Source organism: Heloderma suspectum, chromosome 7 (assembly GCF_057233095.1).
Source record: "Heloderma suspectum isolate Gila_16-S chromosome 7, 16-S_ref, whole genome shotgun sequence".
Classification (NCBI taxonomy): Eukaryota; Metazoa; Chordata; class Lepidosauria; order Squamata; family Helodermatidae; genus Heloderma; species Heloderma suspectum.
Window position 1 is genome coordinate 99,303,528 of NC_139464.1, and position 19,909 is coordinate 99,323,436.

At 42.9% G+C, this 19,909-nt stretch overlaps 1 protein-coding gene across 3 annotated transcripts in view; it reads right to left on the reverse strand.

Moving 5' to 3' along the window:
* The window catches only part of TAFA5 (TAFA chemokine like family member 5), a 515,983-nt gene extending 504,655 nt beyond the window's left edge, over positions 1-11,328 (reverse strand). For 2 of the 3 annotated variants that reach the window (XM_084810965.1, XM_084810968.1), the window contains exon 1: positions 10,385-11,328. In XM_084810965.1, coding sequence (XP_084667091.1) covers positions 10,385-10,496 — 112 coding nt within the window. In that variant the 5' untranslated portion in view covers positions 10,497-11,328. The remainder of the gene's footprint in view (positions 1-10,384) is intronic. The other variant, XM_084810970.1, reaches the window with a different exon arrangement.
* Between the last annotated feature and the right edge of the window lie 8,581 nt (positions 11,329-19,909).

Below are 19,909 nucleotides of genomic sequence, written 5' to 3' on the forward strand. Positions count from 1 at the left end.
TTTTATATTCAAAAGTATGCCCTCTTAAAAAAAACAAAAAAAAGAGCAGCTGGGATGTTATAAATTATATGGGCATTTTTATGTTTTGCTTTTTCTAATATGATAAAGTGATCATCATGATATTTTCAATAAACCTGACTACAAAACAGACTGAAAAGGAAAATGTGATCTAAATTCTCAGAAAAACAAAAACATGTATAAAACAACACTGTAACAGGGGTTTCCCAGAAATGCAGTGGCACAGCGTAAGACAAGAGCCTTGCTGAAAAATTATACTGACAAATCTTTTATTCCTAGAGCACTTGCTGGCATTTGTATAGGGCGACAGTGACCTTGTATCATCATGACAGCCTTTCAACAAACTACATGAAGGAAGCTAGTACTTTCAATGCAGCGTAGTGGACAAACCAAGTGTTCATTTTCTATTATGTACCTTGCTAAAAGTTCTGTCAATGACAAGCAGCTATGCGCTCTCTCCTTCCCCACCACTTCCAGTACCAAAATATACTCTTGGTTCAATATAGCAACATACAAAATATAAGCCACGTACCTTCGAGTTCTCCCTTAGGGTCCCTTCTGACACAGGCTGCAATTAGATGTCAGGACGAACCATGGTTTTATCATGATGGAAATGAGCCTAGATGTGACTCAGGCTTTTGTGCTTCCCTTCCCTTCTCCCCCTTCAGTGTGGCTGTGAGTGAACCTTAACTATGGTATGTTGAAACAAGCCAGTATCGTAACACAGAGATTGAAGTTGGTTTATTTCAAACAAACTGTAGTTAAGATTATCCATACTTCATTGGATTCAGATAAAATGACAAGCTGCGGTTCATCAAAAACAGGTGCAAAAGCTTCTGAGCTCCTCCTTGTGCCTGTGCCAGAAAGGAAAGGAAACAGGCGCAGACAGGCTCACCTACACTTGTTGGAATCATGTTAAGCCATGAAGGTTTATCATGATCTTTGAATGCAGCCATAATCTCTGCATCGTAAGAGCTACTGACGTTTTGGGGCTGAGCTACACGTTACACTAGTAGTATGTAGTTTGGCTCATGCTACTCTGGTAGCATCACACATCTGAAGGTGAAACTACATGTTGTGTCAATCCCATTTTTTAAATAGCACGTTTTGTAGCTGCCATAGTTTTCTTAACAAAAAGCAGCCATGGGGAAGGATTGGGACTGGGTGTGACAAAAGTGGGTTGCCTCACTCGCAAACCATCTCCAAAGCTGCTATTTGCCACCGTAAGTGATATTTACAATAAATAGCAGGGAACCTATGTGTGTGGAAGGGGCAGCAGCATCAGTAGGAAGGAATTTTGAGGTAGTAAACAGCACAAGGTAAGCATTAGCCCCTTTCCCCCCATAGCCCCAATCTGGGCTGCTGTCTACCTTCCCTCCACAGCTGCATTTTAAGAAAGAGCCCTGGCCGGTCCTAATCTACAGAACTCATGAAACATATAGCTTGGCCCTAAAATTATACTGGCAGGCTTGATAACATGGATCACTCCAGATTCCCAGAGGGACCTTGCTGATGTGGAAACAAGCTGCATCTTCTTCTGTATGATGTTGTGTCTGCAAATGTAGGGCTGGGAGGAAAACAGGCAGCGGCTCTTCCCACTATGGGTGTTGTTGGGGGTAGGAGCACTTGCTTGAATGTTCACTACCAGGACTGAGACAAGGGAAGCCCTGCTTGCAGCCTGCTGACAGTCAGGCTGTACTTGCCTTGACCCTGAAAGCACCAATTCTACTGCCCCAAGGTCCAGAAATGTACCTTGGGGCACAGAAAGGAAATGGTAGAAGTAGCACTGGATGTTCCTCAGGCCTTGGTAAAGAACATTTTTCCACAGGAGATTGGAATTACCAGTCACAGAATGCCAGATTGGAAACTGATGCTCCATCCTCTCTGCTGGAATTCTGGGACTAGTAATCCCTGTTGCAGTCCCTAGTGCAAGGATGTGTAACACTTTTCCTAGCCCTTTTTCCAGCCCCAACTTCTCTCCTCCACGGCTGCTGTTGATGAATTTGTCACTAAACTTTGGCAGTGCAGCCGCAAGAAGGGGGCAATGTCCCTTTCTTTTGTTTTGAAAGCTGCAGCTTGCCACCAATTGGCAGTGCAGCAGCAAAAAGACTAAGCCTTCAGTAGGAAGTTGCCCACCTTCAGGCTGGTTGGCTCTGGCTCTACACCAACTGGGGATTTGTCTCTTAAAGGGGCCTGGCTTGTTTTAATAGCCTCAAGCTGCAATGATATGAGATTGGCTGTGACATGCAAGTGTCCTCATAGCTGGAATCCCCAGAGTGTGAACATGGCAAAGCAATTCCCTCTGGATGCAGGGAAGCTGGGTCCTGGGACCTTTCTGGGGAACTAGATCTTGGCAGGTGAAAGCCTCATGATGCCTTTCCATGACTGAATCCTCTTCCTGGGCTCTTAACTCTGGAGCCTTCTAGGAGGACAAGGGGTTGGGATCCTCTAAGGATGAGGGTTCGTGGTCCATGACAGCATTTTGCACCATTTCACATGGCCTTTGTGACCACTTAATTGGAACGCTTGCAAAGACTTGACCTCTTTTACGCATCTCTAGTTTTCCTACCACTTTAGTAATGTCAGAAGGGATCTTTAATTATTCTACAAAGAGCTTTATTTCACAAATTGGGATTGTGTTTGAGCATCTCAGAGATCAAGTAGGGATGTTGTAGTAATCTACCAGGTTTGGTTTCCAGCGTTGGAAGTAGTAGTTCATTTAGTCTAATCAACTAGCCAGTAACACAAAATAATGGTCACAGCCTAGACAAAACCAATCATAAAGAATTATAAATAAAGAACTAGCAATTGCAGCAGATCTAAGAGATACAACACATTTATTTTTCCTACCTGCTCAGAGATAGATTGACACCTTGAGAAAAAGCCTTAAGAGCATATCAAAAGATCAGCCTAGAAACAGTCTCATGAGAGGATAGATGATACATTTTCTAACTCCCTGGTAATAACTACAGTAAAAACAACTACAGTAAAAGTAAGGTAAAAAGGAAAAGGTGTCCCCAACCAGTCGTGTCCGACTCTAGGGTGCGGTGCTCATCCCCGTTTCTAAGCCGAAGAGCCGGCGCTGTCCGAAAACGCTTCCGTGGTCATGTGGCCGGCATGACTGAACACCGAGGTGCACGGTACGCGGCTACCTTTCCCGCCGAGGCGGTACCTATTTATCTACTTGCAATTTCTTGCTTTCGAACTGCTAGGTTGGCAGAAGCTGGGACTGAAGACGGGAGCTCACTCCGTCATGCAGCACTCAGGTCTCGAACTGCTGACCTGCCGACCTTCCAGTCTGCAGTTCAGCTTCTTAACCACTAAGCCACCGCAGCCCCACAGTAAAAGTAAGTACAGTAAAAACAACAACTCTCATAGGGTTGTTGTGAGGATGAAACGGAGAGGAGGAGAATAATGTAAGCCGCCTTGGTTTCCTTGCAAGAGGGAAAAAGGCGGGATATAAATGCAATAAATAATAATAATAATAATAAACATATATAACCATTTCCTCCTTACAGGGTACAACCTGTCTGTAAACATCTGTCTGAAAGCAAACCTGGCATAAGCTTTCGTGGATACTGCCTGGAAGCTTCTGCCAGAATAAATGTGTTAGTCTTTAAGGCGCCACAAGATTCTTTGTCATTTTTGCTGCAACAGACTAATATGGCTACCCCCTCTGGAAATTACACCAAATCTAACATCCCAAAGCTTTGAGGGTAAAACATTAAAATGGGCCAATAATGTATAATTCTTTTATATTTAAGTATTGATTAAAACACTAAATAATACAGACCTTGGAAAGACCATGGCTTTGAAAGGCATGTAAGAAATAGATTAAAGAAATGCAGTTATTCAAGTTAGGCCCTGTGACCCACGGTCCACAGGCTGATGTATGTAGCCCTAGCAAGTCCATATATTTTAGTTTCTGTTTAAAAATTTGCATTACAGTTCTGCTGGCACAAGTATGCTGGACCTGTGTTATCTCTGATCTTAAATGATTTAATTTCCATCAGGATATTTTTAATGGCAGCTGGATGTGCAAAGTCTCGTTCATGCTGTGATTGGACTTATACAAAGGCTGCGGGGGGGGGGGGCAAAACTGACAAGCTCTGCAGTGAGTAAGAAGAGTACCTTCTCTGCAGAGGTTTGAAATCTGTCAGTTCCACCGATAAAGGAGGCTTCTGGAAAAAACTGGTCAGTTTCATTGCTGAGCTTCAGGATCTTTGAATGGGCAGTAGAAAATGCACAATTAAAAACTAGCAAGTGCTTACAGCCAACTGAGCAAACCATTGCTCTAGCACAGGGGTAGGCAACACGGTGAACATGTTTCTTGGTTCCTGCTAAGGTGCTCTACCCCTCCCACTTAAAAAAAAAAATCACATTTAGGGAGGGAGCATGTGTATGGGTGGTGATCCAGAATGAGAGAGAAATATGGAGGAATGAGTTGGCTCGCAGAGCTGAGGGAGTGGGGGGGGGGGGGTCAAGAGAAAAAAGAGTTTGCCTTATATGAAAAAGTTCTCTGTTGGTGCTGAAAACTGGCTTCAAATTGGTTATTTAATAAGATAGGGATCAGACCCCACCTCTGCCTTGTACTCAGTCTTTTGGGCAGGTTACTTGTCCTTTATGACCAGCCAAACCTCCCATAGCAGCCTTTTCCTTATTTTTGGTGATGTTCAGGACAACTTCTCAAATTGCCAAATGTGCTCCCAGGCCCAAAAGGCTGCCTACCCCTGGTGTAGCAAGTGGGGGGGGGGGGGAAATGCAAACTTTTTTGATTGTGAACACATGCATTCACATTTATTCAGAAAGCCTAGAAATAATTTAAGTGCACCAAAGATTTCCATAAATATCAAGCACCATAGTTTGGAAGATCAGGAAAACACAGTTGATGGAGAATTGCAGTGGAAGAGAATAATTTCCTCCCATGATTCATGTAGCACATATGAAGTAATGGAGTCTCCCGAACTGGAAGTGAGGCAACACACAGCAGAGAGAAAGATGCCACATTGGGCATGCATATATACTGTAAATGAAATCCCCTTGCATAGTTTTTAAGATAAATTTAAATTTAAAATGTGTAATGCTCTACTACTATTACAACACTGCTTTTGGTACATATCTATTCAAGATAGCCATAGAAATGAACGGTTCATATAAACTGCGGAAACGCTAATGGAGAATTATCTTCATGATGCACATTTTGGTTTTTATGCATGCTCTCAGCCTCCACATAACTGTATCTGTGTGTAACACCAGCAACTAGGACTTTGCAAGCTGCATTAGCTAGACTGGGTCAGTTGCAAGAATTGACTAAAGTTTTCAATTATGAAAGGTACAATTTATTTTTAATTTCTCCAGGTGCAAGTAAAATCAGTCCCACTTAGCAACTCTGTTATGAATACTATATCATTTAAAATAAAACTTCAACTAAACTAACATTGTCCTTTCCTGCACAATAGTTCTTGAATAGGTAGGCCCTGAAAATATCTCAACAGTGCAACTGTTAGTGAAGCTGTATTTGATTATTAAGCTAAAAACCATTATCAAGGTTAACTAGAAATATTGACAATTTATCTGTATGTTTTGCTTGCATGCAAACATATGAACATGTCCAGTCTGTTGAGTTTCAAAAATCCACTTTAAGGGTAGGATCCAACTGTGTCCCAGCACTAGCACTAATGACATTGCACTAGCATATACCAATGCTTGCACAACGTAACTAGCACATACTACTGCAATAGGGAAAAGTGTTGATTTGATGATTTGGTTATTTCCCCCATTTCCCTATTAAGTGCTACTTACATTTTGCAAGCATTCGTTTAGCACAGGGAGACGGTTGGATCCTATCCTAATTATTCCTCTCCAGCCACTACAGTTTAGCAAGACTGTAGAATTAAATTTGATTAAAGGCCAGATGCCAGTCACCTGGTTTTCTGTTGTAGCAATGGCAAAATTTACATTTATTATATCCTGCCTTTCTACTCATGGCACTTAAGGAAACTAGCAATACAGTAAAAACAAAATGCATAGCACTATAATAATTAAGAAGCAGATATTACCAGTCAAAATCGTAATACAAGGCATCACGCAGCCGCCAATTAAAATATTTTGACCAGTAAAAGTAACAAATTAACCTAGCAGTCCAAAGGGGTGTCTAAATAAAAATGGATTTGCACCTCTCAAGCCTTTCAGCAAGTGGAGACAGAGCTGCATACTGAAATCTGCATTTTTGCAAGCTTTCAGATGCAGCTCATCTTGGGGAAAATGCACACAGAAAATGCACATATTAGGGGAAGCATGCACAGAATGTATATATTTGAAGAACGGTGCATAAAATTGCATTTTAGCAATGTAAAGTATCTGGAAAAACATGCACATTTAAAAACTGTGCACAAAGATTTGTATACCTTAGGAAAAGAGTGCTTAAAATATGAATTTCCATACAGATTTGTTTTTAAATTGCAAGCTCATGTGGAAATGGGATCAAACAAGTTTAACCAAAAAAACCTAACAATCTCCGTGAGTCTGAGATTGACAGATCCATCTGTCCCAAAGTGAGGTAAACAAATCTTCATGACAAGAAGAGTTCCAAAGCCACAGTGCAGCCACTGAAAGGCCCTCTGTTGTGACTCTGCTCAACACATGTCAGATAATGGCAGGACTAAGAAAAGGTCTCCTCTGGAAGATCTCAAACACTGAGGCAGGCTCACATAGGAAAAGATGGTCATTAAAGTACCCTGTCTCCAAGCTCTTTAAGCTTTATAGGTCATGACCAGCACTTTTAATTGTGTTCTAAAATGAATTGGTAGCAACTGAAGCTGCTTAACATAGGAATAACATGCTCCCTATAACTGGCTCTGGTCAACCATCTGGCTGCAGCATTCTGCACCAGCTGGATTGTCCAAACATTCTTCAAAGACAGCCCATGTAAAGTATATTGCAAAAATTCAGATGTAAAATGGCATGTGTTACCATGTCAGATCAGACCCCTTTAGGTCTGCTTAACATTTTTAATAGAATAAGATTTTATGAGCAATATTTTGTTTCTTGAATATTAAATACCATAATGAACACTCTGACATAAACAGCTATGTTTTAAGAGATTTTATCACAGTTGCTGCTTTCTTCTGTCTGCCACTACCACCAACCAAGAATCTTCTTCACTCTGGATCTTTTTCCTCCAGAGGAATTACCCAATAAAGCATTATCACTATAGCAACTAACCTAATTGGTCTAGTACAGGTATCTCCTTCAACCATTGGGTGGAGCTACTATCCCTAAGTATAAGCCAGATATATTAGCAGGGAAAGAAAATGGTCATATTATCATCCTTGGGGATACAAGGAACAGCTATCATTTCAATAAATTAAATGATATAGATCCATGTAATTAGGTGTGTGTTAATCAAAAGGCTTTTTTTAAAGCTTTTATGAGCTAAATTGAGCTCTATCAGCTACATCTTCTCATAAAAACACGTTACCCTGAATAAGAACATCTTTAAATAGGAAAAAGAGAGAGGGGTATGGAATAAGGAGAAGCAGCAATTCTCAATTAGGCTGAAAGGTTACTTCAAGCTTTGTCAAACATTCTCTTATCCATTATATGAATTCTATATTTTTCATCTACTCTTGCTGTAATTTAACTACTTGTGTGCTTTGGAGTGAAGCTGTCACATTTGAAATGCATGGATGCATTTTTAAACAAACACACACACACACAAAGTGCATAGAGGGTGGTGAAATGTGTAGAGGGTGTTGGAAATGTTCATATCCTAATTATCAAGAACACAGAAGTGTTAACTGATGGGTAATTATTAAATGTTTTGCATAAGATGGATTCACAACAAACTGCCTGTGTTTCAGTTACTGAGAGGAATAGAGAATCTTTGAAGAAGTATCATTTTCAAAGTGATCTGAGCTTTACAGAAGCTGCATTTGCACACTTTTCCTCTGCCTATGACTTTTATCTATTCCAGGATAGGTTACCAAAAGTTCTTCAAATACTGCAGCAGTCAAGTGATGCGTAAATTATACTTCTATATTCCAAAGTTTCACATTCAGTCATTTCCGTCACTGAAAGAGTACAAGTGGTGGAGTGTTTTGACACTGCATATTTTAGGTAGTCTGGTGTTTGCTCAGAGTTGTATGGCGTAAGAGATTACATACATACATGCCACATGTTTAACACTGACTAACCTAGGATTTGCTTGCAAATAAGTTAAAGAGGGGTTGCTCATTTATAAACACACATTATGAGATTGCATTTGTAGTTAACACAAAGATAGACAAGTATACAAAAGACATGAAAACAGGAATTCTGCCCTTCCGTATTTTGAAAAAATAATCATCATCATATCAAACTATAAATACAAAGAACATAATTAATTCTAAGAAATACCTCTCTCAAGGTGATTGAAATATATTTGTCTGTCAGAATGTAAGGATTTCCTGGCATTAAGGAACATCTTACCATTCTTATTTAACATATTTAACACAAGACCTGTAGGCAGTGTAATTTAAAAGTGTTTCAGGGTACTCTCTGCAGTCTCCAAGATAAGTTGTCCACTTATCTTGGAGAACACAAGAACACTTAGGCTGCAGTCCTATGCACACTTATTTATAAGCATGAATAGGACTGCATTGTTAGTTTCACAGACATGAATGCTGTTGAACACTTACAAATGGAAATGTAAAAAAAAAAGAAAAAAATATGAAATACCAAGGAATTCAACCTGGTTAAAAATTGGAGTATATTCATAATATGCCATTACAAGGAAATTGCTGCTGATGTTAGATTTAGTCTTTGGAAATTATGAGAAGTCACTGGTCTATAGAAATCAGTGAGTACAGGTACTAAGTGTAATGGAACACATTTGTTGTTCAGTTGTTAAGTCGTGTCAGACTCTTCATGACCCCATGGACCAGAGCACGCCAGGCCTTCCTGTCCTCCGCTCTCTCCTCGAGTATGCTCAAGTTCATATTCATTGCATCGGTGATGCTATCTAGCCATCTCATCCTCTGCCGTCCCCTTCTCCTTTTGCCTTCAATATTTCCCAGTATCAGTGTCTTTTCCAGTGAGTTTTCTCTTCGCATTAGGTGGCCAAAGCATCATAGCTTACTTCAGTTTTTCCACAGAATTAAATGAGTAATAGTAACTAATAAGGTTAATAGCACACAAAATAGAAGGAAGAGTCAGCACAATTCTTGTTCCTGAAACATGGGCTGCACCCCAACACAAAACTCTTTTCTTTATCTTAATAAATCCCAGTGACACACTAGTGTTCGGAAAGTTTTGCAGCCACCGTAAATGGAAAATATTGAATAAGCCAGTATTTATTTTTAAGGAGACTTAGAACTACATAGGGGTTCAACTGCATAGTTTTCCATGAGGGTAAGAAAATTGCATTTCAAATCAATTTCAATTTAATTAAGATCAAATGACAGCCTTTTCTCCCTTCAAGACTGACCAAATATGTCCTGTTGCATATTTGTACTAGAACTGTCACTGGTCTGTTTGGTAAGACTTGCAGTGCATGAATGCTTACTCAGAAGTAAATCTCACTATGTCAATAGGGGTTTACTCCATTTTTAGGATTGTAACTTAATACTTCAAACAAGGAGTATTTTAACACATTGCTATCATAAACAAATTGCATCTATTTCTATCAACACCGTATAGCCCTCCACTGACAAATACTCAGAATACTTATATTTTTAGAAGTGACCATCTTAAATTAAGCATACAAAATAAATTGAAAACATTGATTTTGGTTGTCTAATGAAATTCTAGTTTAGCCCTACCGCAATTCTATGTGCATATTGGTATATGGCATGTGCTAGGCTATAAATCTAACTAAGAAACTGCATGCGATGTTAGTGATATTAGGGCATCTGCCACAAGATTAAGTTGTCCTATCTATCACTAAAGGAAATCAACACAAGTATGAACCATAAATGCATGAGAACTGGAAGATGGGGCACAGAGAAGACTGTGGACAAATACACGGAAACATACTTCCCGTTACAGGCAGTTAATAGAGTACAAGGATTTAGAACACATGGATTTTGCAACATAAGAGCTGGGGTGCACTGCTCACACACTCTATTAGAAAACACAGACTTTTAAGTTTTACAGAAGCATTGTTTCCAAAAGAAGCACTATAGAAGGACTGGGTTTTCCTGGGTCTATAAGCAGTTTGTACTGGTTAGAAGGGCAGCTTGTCAGCCCACTTCAATATTAACACATCACAAATGTTTGACAACTTGGCCTAGAAGCATAATGTGCTCCACCTCCATCCAAAAAAAGAAACAAAAATCAAGCCAAAAGAAAGAAAATGGATTTGCCATCTGGCTGTGGCTGTACTTACTGCAGTAGGCGATTAGGAGGCCAACCAAGATTGTAATTGCCCAGAAAGTTGAGGGCACACTTGGCAGAGCGTTGGCATCTTTCTTGCTGCTTCTCCTGGGAGATGGAGCCATTGAAGCCACTACGTTCCCCGGAGCCAAAAAAAAAAATGGTCAGGTAAGTCTCACCAGCCAGCTCTCCCTAGGAATGCCCACCTTTCACTACGTGTAATCCCAAACAGAAACATCTTCGAGAACGACACAAGGCTTCAGCATCAACAACCACGCTGTGGTGCAGCAGGAAGCATCTTCAGCCCAGTCAAGCCAAGATTCATTCTACGGCAGGCAACGGCGACCTCTGGAGCTGTATTTTTTTTTCCCTCCTGTGACAGAGATTCATTGGGAACTAGGGATGGAAACACCTGAACTTTTTTATTTTATTTCTTTTTTAAATAACCGTCAAACTCAGAGCGGGCTTCGATGGAACCACGAAGGGAGCAGGGCAATCTTCCTCTGCGCTGAAGGCGTCTTGGAGTTCGCCCTCACGTCAGTTAGCCACGTCTTCAAAAGCCAGCGCACAGAAGGACTGACGAGGGGGGCACGCTCGCATTCACACGCGCGAGCCACCCCAGTGAGGGCTCCCTACGGAACGACGGGGGAAAAGAGGCTACTGCGTTATAACTCCACAAAGGAAAGGGAAGTAGTGGCATCCCCCTGCAGACGAGGGAGGGAGAAAAGGACGTCCCGAAGCTGCTGCCGGCTTCGGCGTAAGAAGGGCAAGCCGCCACTGGAGCCCCTGCCCTCCAGCGCCAGCGAAACCAGACAGCCGTCGCCGGACCGCCCCCGCTCAGCGGGTGACACTCGGCGATGGTGCGCGCGCGCGGCTCCCTTGCCAGCGGCAAACTTCCACGGAGCCTCGCGCCGTCTCCTTCCGCACTTGTAGCTTTGTCCTCCCGCACTCAAGACAGCCTCGTCGCGGCGGCGGCGGCGCCCTCAGAGAGGAGGCGGGAAGGCGACCGCGCCCACAGGTGCCGCCTCGCCTTCCGCAGGAGGCGCTTCCCCTCCCCCACGGGTCGACCAGGGGCGCAAGACGAGACGTCGCCGCCTCCGCCAGAGCCGGCTGCCGGCCCGGCAGGCGCCGTCTAGGCGCCGCTTGCCATTTGCTCCACCTCAATCCGCAGTAGAAGCCCCTTTCTCCGCCGACACGCGGTGGCTCCTCCCGCCCGGTGGTGCAGCTGCAGCCGCTTGCTCGCCGGCAGCTCCGTCGGCTGAGTGCTTCTCGGCTTGCCCGGCGTCTCCGCCGCCACAGTTTAGCCCTTCCCTGTAACGCGAAGGGTCTTTGGTCGAAGCAGCCCCCACTCCGCCTCCCTCCCCCTCTCCCTCTCTCTCCCTCTCTCTCGCCCGCCTTTTCCCGCCCGCTGTGGCGAGGGCTCGAGCGCGGTCAAAGGCGCCAAGAGCGCGCGCGCGCTTAATCCAGATCGCAGATTTGGAGGGTGGCCCGCGGCTGCCGCCAGGCTGGTCTCGTGGCGCCCCTCCCCCCACCCTCTGCGGCGGCTGTTTCCGAGGATGCGTCCGCTGCAAAAACTACAGAGAGGGGGCGGGGCGCGGGCGCTCCCCGGGATTCTCTCTCTCACTCTCGCACACGGGCACGTCTGGAATGGCCCCGCGCGCCGAGCTACGCATTCCGTCAAACATGCTTTCAGACCAGCGTGCACGAAAACTGCGACGTTGAAAGAAGCACGCGCATAAACACTACCGCTGTTGTCTCGAAGGAAACGCGGGAGATTAGCAGCTGTTGCTGATGAGAAGCAGTTGAAAGGGGAGCAAAACGAACCCCTTCGCCTTCCCCGAGGCGGAGGCGTGATGGTGGCGTGGCCAGATGCGAATGAGGAAAGAGTCCCTGTATCTTTTAATCGTTGTGTAGAATAGGGAATTTCAGCAGCTTCAGGGCTTGGGATACACAGCGGATGCACAGCCCCACTGACATCGGAGCCACCGGCCTCCACTGGGGTGAGGACTTGAATGCAAGAGAAATTGGTGGCTGCGTCCCTCTTGCTCTTCCTTTCTAGGTCCTATGACAGGCAGGTCTGGCCCCATAGTGCTGCCTAGAGAGAAAGTTCCTGCCTCTGCCCATTCACTTGTAGACCCAATTTCCATGATTGCTACACTCTGGCTTGTTTAAGCTACGGGGAGCTGTGGCATGTGCCACGTGTTTTTTGACTACTCATACTGTGGCCTAAGCTTGTCATGTTGTTCGAACCCAGGGACCGTGAGTCATGCGAGGGTTAAACATCCTGTTGTTGGGTTATGTGAGGGTTGTTTAACCGTTGCATAACCCATGGTTCCCATGTTTGGACAACACGACAAGCCATGGCTGTGACTTGATTATTTGAAATGGCTGCTGGCACTCCAGCTTAATTAAATAAGCCACAGTGGGCCATTCGATCATGCAGACCAGCCCTGTCTCTCTCTAGCTTCTGCAGTATAGAAAGTTGTAATGGCAGGAGTAGCCACCTTCTCCTCTCACCCACCTAGCTGGGTGGCATATTGCCGGGGACAGGGCCAAAAAAAGGGGAAGCTTCTCCAAAGAATAACCACTACCACATTTTGCCTGCTCATTCCATCGGGATTTCCTCTCTGGTTCCAGTCCTTTCTTTCCAGAGCAAGGGGGCAGGTGATTGGGGCATCAGCAGACATTAGTTGCCTAATACTTGCTATTGAGAGAAAGGGTGAACTATCCTAATGGTCACTGCCTCCTCTGGCTCACCCTCTGTCTCTGGGTGGCATGGCAGGGAAAATTTAGCTCACTGTGCTGAATTCCCACCACTCCAATACAGGTGAGCAAGAGAGTAAATGAAATGGTGGCTGCACCCTTCATGACCAGCTCTCTATGCTGCACCACCCAGAGAGAGCGCATATGTGCAAGTGGGCAAAAGTGATTGCAAGGCTTAATGTTTAAGGCTGCAATCCTATGCACACTTACCTTGGAGTAAGCCCCATTGAATTCAGTGGGGCTTACTTCTGAGTAGACATGGATAGAATTGCACTGTAAATCATTTGTGGATCTTTAAAATGAACTTTTTCTTGAGCATTAAAGTACACAGCTGTATTTCAATAAGTGCTGTGCTGAAAATTTCAATTCTTCCATTTCCTGCAAGGGAGGGGGACGGACAAAAACTCTGGTGAAAGAGGCTGGGAGAGGTGAGAATTTTGGAGAATGTTCTCCTTGGGGATGGGGGCAGGGTTTCCACATACTTTTTAAAGTGTATATAATTCTTGAGGGGTCTTCGTTCTTTTTCTTTTTTAAAAAACACCCCCTGTGCTCCAGTCTGGCAGTTCTTTCTGAATTCCCAGGAGACCGTGTGACTTCCCCCTCTCCAATAGGCATTCTGGAAGAACTCCCAGTTGGTGAAGATGCCTCAGCTCCTGCAAGTGCAGGGGGTGTTAAAAAAAAAAAAAAAAAAAGGTATTCCCGTCAAGAATACCTTCCCTTAAAAACGGTATGTGGAAACCCTTTCCCCCTCCCCAAGGGGAAAATTCTCCCCCTCCCTGTGGAAGAGTCAGAAAAAAACGATGCCTCTTTCGCAAGGAGAGAAAAATGTTCCTGAAAATAGGGAGCAGGATTCAGCACAGCGCTAATTTCAATCATATCTGTCTATAATCCCATTGTGTTCAATGTTAGGCAGATCATGACCTTAATACTCTTGCCTTTTATTAAAGACATTAGCTGTTCCACATTTTCTAATCCTGAAAAGTCATTCTACATCTGCCCTATTGATTTAATAAGATTACTTCAAGCCATGGTCTAATAAATGTTCAAAAGGGCAATGGATTTTGTTCCAAGTTTGGCTTTTACTTTCTCTTGAATAAGGAATCTTCTGTTGTATTTTATAGGGTAGAGGAAACCATCTACAATATGGGGATGAGATGGGGAAACAATTACATTTCCTGACTGGTGTTTGCAAGAAAAAAGTATATTCCAGCTTCCAGGAGAAAATTATTGTTGTGTTTGATCGCCCTCCCCCTTCGCAATCAACAAAGCAGGGACCAGTAGTTCAAGCTATTGTGGCTTTATTATGTTAAAAGCAAGCCTTTCCACAAGGCAGATTCAAGGAATTTCTCAAACTGCCCCAGGCTCTAAATGATTATTCTAAGATCTCTGAAGACAACCCGCAGGGTATTGAAGTTGCTGGCAGTTTGTCCATGGACACCAATAGAGATGGACAAAACCTCCCCTGCCCATTCTGCACACTGCTCGCTGAACCCCTGCTACTTACCTGACTCGGTAGGCAGCATGGGGTGAGCCACTGGGCCAACTGGGGGGGCTCTTATGTTTTTTTATGAGCTGCCATTTTTGGGCAAGATGGGGCTCTGTGTTTTCGTAGATCTACTGTTTGCACATCTACACAACAGTAGCTATAAAGGTTCATTTCTATGGCTGAAATGAACCTTTACTGCAACCATTGTGCAGTTCTACTGTGCAAACAATAGATCTATGAAAAATCTCTATGACAGCCCCATCTTGCACAAAAATGGACACTCGCGTGGATGCCGTGAGTCCTGGCCTCGTGTGGGGGTTCAGGGGTGTGGGCGGGTGGGGGGATTCAGCAGGTTCCTGGACCCAGTTGGGCACCTGCACCATCCCTAGACACCGAGGGTCAAATCTGCCTAATGGTGATGCCCCTCCCTTAGAGTGGCTCCCTTCTACATTGGCTTCTAAGAGTCGCTATCCTGGCAGAGCGTCTTAGCTCCATGCCTAACTCCATCCACTTTGACTTGTGACATGCTCTGGCATCTCTAAAGTCACGCCCCTCCTCCTCCTCCTAAGAAACTTGGGTTCCCACAGTGGGTGGGAATGGCGGCAATTCGACCTGAGCCATCTGTTTGTCAAGAGCCTGGGGGCTCTGGGGGAGGTTCCTCCCCTGTTCTCTGATTTAACTGTTCTAGGTCTGATTCAGAATCGAAGTCCTCAGAACTCTCAATGGGCCTGGGCTCAATTATGGGCCCTGACAATTATGTTAAGGTTAAAACATCAGACAAAAACAAGCTTGTCCAATTAACAGTGCATTTCTGAGTTGATCCTGCAGGAACGAATGAGAGCCATTCTAACACCATGCCTCCCAGACTCACTGGCCAGATGACTCAGATGGATATTATGATTGGTGATATCAACTGCCATTGAGAGGTCCCGGAGAACCAACACGGTTACATTTCCCCCATCCATTCCATGACATAAGTCATCCACCAAGACTGGAACAGGTCCAAATAACCATTGTCATCCAAAACTACCTGAAGTTGAGACACCATACTCCTCCCCACTATCTTGTTTAGAAACAGATACTGGGCAATAATTATCCTGGATCCCAGGGTCCAGATTTGAATTTTTCAAAAGGGATCTAGGTACTGCCTTCTTAATGGCAGCAGGAACTATGCTGTTCTCCTAGGAAGCATTCACTGCTTCTGAGATCCAAACAGTTGTAATGAGTCTGTGGAGTCTTAGAACTATGTTTCCCAACAGCCCTTGCTGTGACCTGGTCTCTCACAGGGTGACTTGCTGGTGAGGAAGGAAGGTCTGTGTGAGAGACACTGACACACAGAGAAAAAGGGCTATAGTCTAGGATCATGTCTATGTGGACTGATGAAGCACTAGTGGAGAGTCAGGGGCAAAAATTATCCTTCTTGGCTACACACAGTTGGAGCACAACTGAACCCTGGACTGTTGGGGAAAAGCCCTTGAACAGGAAAGCCTAACATACTGTTAAAGCTGTGTAGGCAAGCTCTTACACTGTGGATTCATTCCTTTTTTGTGTGCCACCCTCTAAGTGACTGAAAACCTTCCCTCTTTTACCTACTCCATAAAATCACATGTGTCAGAGTGATTGTTGGAACCCACCAGAGTGCAGAACTTATTAACACTGACTGAAGTGCATTCGACACCTGCCTTCGGTCCCAGATTAAACAGGCATGCTTCCAAAACAGTCCTGCAAGTTTCTAATATCCAAGAGGACCAAAGATCTAGGGAATCATCTGAGCAGCTTGTCCCTATCCTCGAGTTGCACAAATGGTCAGCATTCATGTTGATGGTTATGTTACAGATGAATCCAGAATATAAAAAATCTACCACCACCACCCCACAAGCTGGAGAGAAAAATTACCATTTGTGCCAATGGCAGATTTGCTCCTGGGGAAAATAGCAGCTTTTCAGGGATTTTGAGAGGGAACCTTCCTCTTTTGTGCACTTTAGTTCCTATTCTGATCGTCCCTTTGATGACTTATTTTTAAAGTGGAAACAAGAACCACACACGTACTGAATATATCATCTAGTTTGGATATGCCAAATCAGGTATCGGTGATGACCAAAAATCTGAGGAAATTAAGAAGAGAAAATGAGTATTAACTGATTTGGGAGATTTCCCTAAGAATTTGTTGAACTGCTCGCCTAGTCACATGACATCCAATACAAAAACACCCTACTTACTGTTCTTCTGTTAGACATGCCCAAAGATAGTGGTTTTATAGATTTTGTACAAATATATCTAGATTTATTCCCATTCTGATTGTTCAAAAAGTGTCAAACTACAAAGGTGCAAATATTGAACTTGTTTATCCTGATACATTTCAAGCCAGATTTTTCATTTTTTTCTAGGGATGTGATATAATTTACTTCCTTGATAAGTAAATGAAGAGGAAACTTGTTCACACTTCAAAGGTCATTTCTAATCTTCAAATGTGATAAGTCTCTTTTTCTGGTATGTATCAAAAAGAATATTACATCAGATGCTCCAAAGGCAGTTCTAGACCAGGGTCTTGGGATAAACTATATTAAATATTACGTTAAAGATTTCTATAAATTTTTGTTTACTGATTGGTGCTTTCCCCTTTTCAGACTGCCATTTTCTGTATGGGTGTGTAGCTTTTATAAAATGGCAGGTACTGCTTCTTTAGTTATTAGGATTTATTTTTAGTTTCAAGGACCTTTCTGCCAAGAAATGGTCATAAATGAATAGCTATTTCATGTACGTCATCTATTAATATAGATATCCAAATACATATATCCAATCCCTTTAAATAATCAGAGATTTTGTTAACAGAAGTACCGTTTGAACTGTTTTTGTTTGTTTTTGCTAACATTCACAGAAGGAACATACATAAAATGTGAACAACTAGGAACTTCGTATAATTCATGTTTATGTATTTTGTTGATGAACTGTTTAAACTGTCTATCCTTCACAAAAGATGCTGAAAGCAGTTGGCAAACTAAAATAGATTTTAAAACATTACAAATCATAATTCCACTGAGCTAAAAATAAACCACACAAAAATCAGCAACATTGCTAAAAGCACTAAAGTAGCAGAGAAAAGCTATCAATTCAGTGTACTAAAAAGCCTAGCAAAACCGGTGATGTCATAACTACCTCATATTCTCTGAAGTCTCCTGCATGGGAACATGTGACTCAGGCTTAGTGTGGTTTAGGAATCATGCTACACCTACCTCATGTTAATTCTGGAGCCAGTCTAGAACCTGTAGGAATGCCGCTGGTCTTGGTCTGCTCTAGAAATGCCTCTGTGACAGATATGACCTGGAAAGTCTAGCCTAGATATTGATAGGATAGAGAAGTCCTTCCCTTGTCTTCTACAGTTCAGTGGCTGTATCCGAGAGACCTGGGCTTATTTTGCACATGCACTACCCCCTCACCTACTCTGATACTGTACTAAGTTTAAGCGAAGTTTTATTGAAACAAGCCAGGATAAAACTTTTTAATAAACCATACTTTACACCAGTCTTCTCCAACCTGGTCACCCCAAATGTGTTGAAATACAACTCCCAGCCAGACTCCCAGCTGTCTGAGAGACTCTGGGAGTTGTAACCCAAAACATCTAGCGAGCCCCAGGTTGGAGAAGGCTAGATCCTTTTCAGATGTAACGATGAACCATGGTCAGTGTTAAAGAGGAAGCGGGTGCTTTCATTCTCCTTCTAATGGCTGTGCTGGAGTGGGGAGCACATAAGCCAGCAGCATAAGCAGGATCACATAATGCTCAACTATGGTTGAGTGTTACATATGAACAGAAACGTAGAGTCGTGAAAAGAATTAGGAAAAGTTTCTTTCAGGAGATTTTGTTTTCTTGTCTTCTCCCCAACAGGGTAAAAGGATGAGAATGGAGACTCTATATACAATTGTAGGTGCTTAACTGGACTACTGGATGATGAGGATTCCTTTCGCCTGGTAACCTGATGCACATATTCTGGGTATCTGCCTGTATTAGAAACTTATTGCACATGGATCTCTGTTTGCTGGACTGAAATCATTATCGCTAATTCTATCTTACAGAGCAATTCTATACATATCTGCTCAAAAGTAAGTCCCACTGACATCAATGATGCTTACTCCAAGGTAAATAGATATACGACTGCAATCTTACAAAATAATAGTGACTCCATATATATGGATGACAAGCTCCATTGTTGTTTTTTAAAGTAAATTAAAAGTGCTACATAAATTATTGGTAACAGTAACTGTCCATGTACTATCCTAGACTGGTGTTTATAAATCCCAATGATTAAAAATGAAATCATAAAACGTAGTACCATAGAATCTTAAGAATAAATATTTTGAAGCTGATACCATAGGCACAAACTATACACCCACAGTATTCCCACATTGGCAATGTAATACTTCAAAATACTTGTGCAAAATTAGTCTCAAACAAATTATCCCCGTGCAAAACAGTGCATGTATAAAGGTGACTATCCTTGCTTCCTTCAAGTTAATAAGAAAACTCTGGCTACATTTATTTTGAGAAATTGTAAGATAAGAATAACTTTAGCTTTTCATTTTGAGAGTGTGTGTGTGTGTGTGTGCAATGAGCACTTTGATTTTGTAAGTGATGTGTTAGATAAGTACATCACTTAGCAACCTTAGCTGTTTTTGGATATTAAGTGGGTTTTTTGTTGTTTTTGTTTTGTACCTGGCATTCTATTATGAAAAATGCCTAGAGTTTAGCAGATTGCCAGCTTACTCTGAAGTGAGTCACTACTTCAGTCTGGATGATGGCATGAACTTGATCTAGCACATAAACAGAAGTAAGTGTTTATTATGGACCTACAGATCTGTTCACCATGGTATATCATCTCATTAAGGGCCAACTAGATGTGGTGTTATTAGTGTAATTAGCACTGGAATACATAACTTAAGAAAAACAGCTGACTTGGGGGAACTGAACCAGACTGGGACTGTGGTATGTCCCAATCCAAATTTAATCCAATGCCCTTGCCATGGTCCCAATCCAAGTTGGGGGTCCCACACTTGCTATTTGCAGTGGGAGGAAAGATTTCATTGGCACCAATTGGAGCTTTCCTCCCATTGCAAATAGCGGGGGCTGAGGGGGTGGAGGACCCAGTTTGGATTGGGACCATGGCAAGAGCAATAGATTAAAGGCCTCCCCACACACACACACACCATGGGCCCAATCCAGCTTGCCTCTGGATTTATTTATTTTTAAATCATGCACACCAGGAGTACAGACAAGAATGTAATCACATCTAGTAT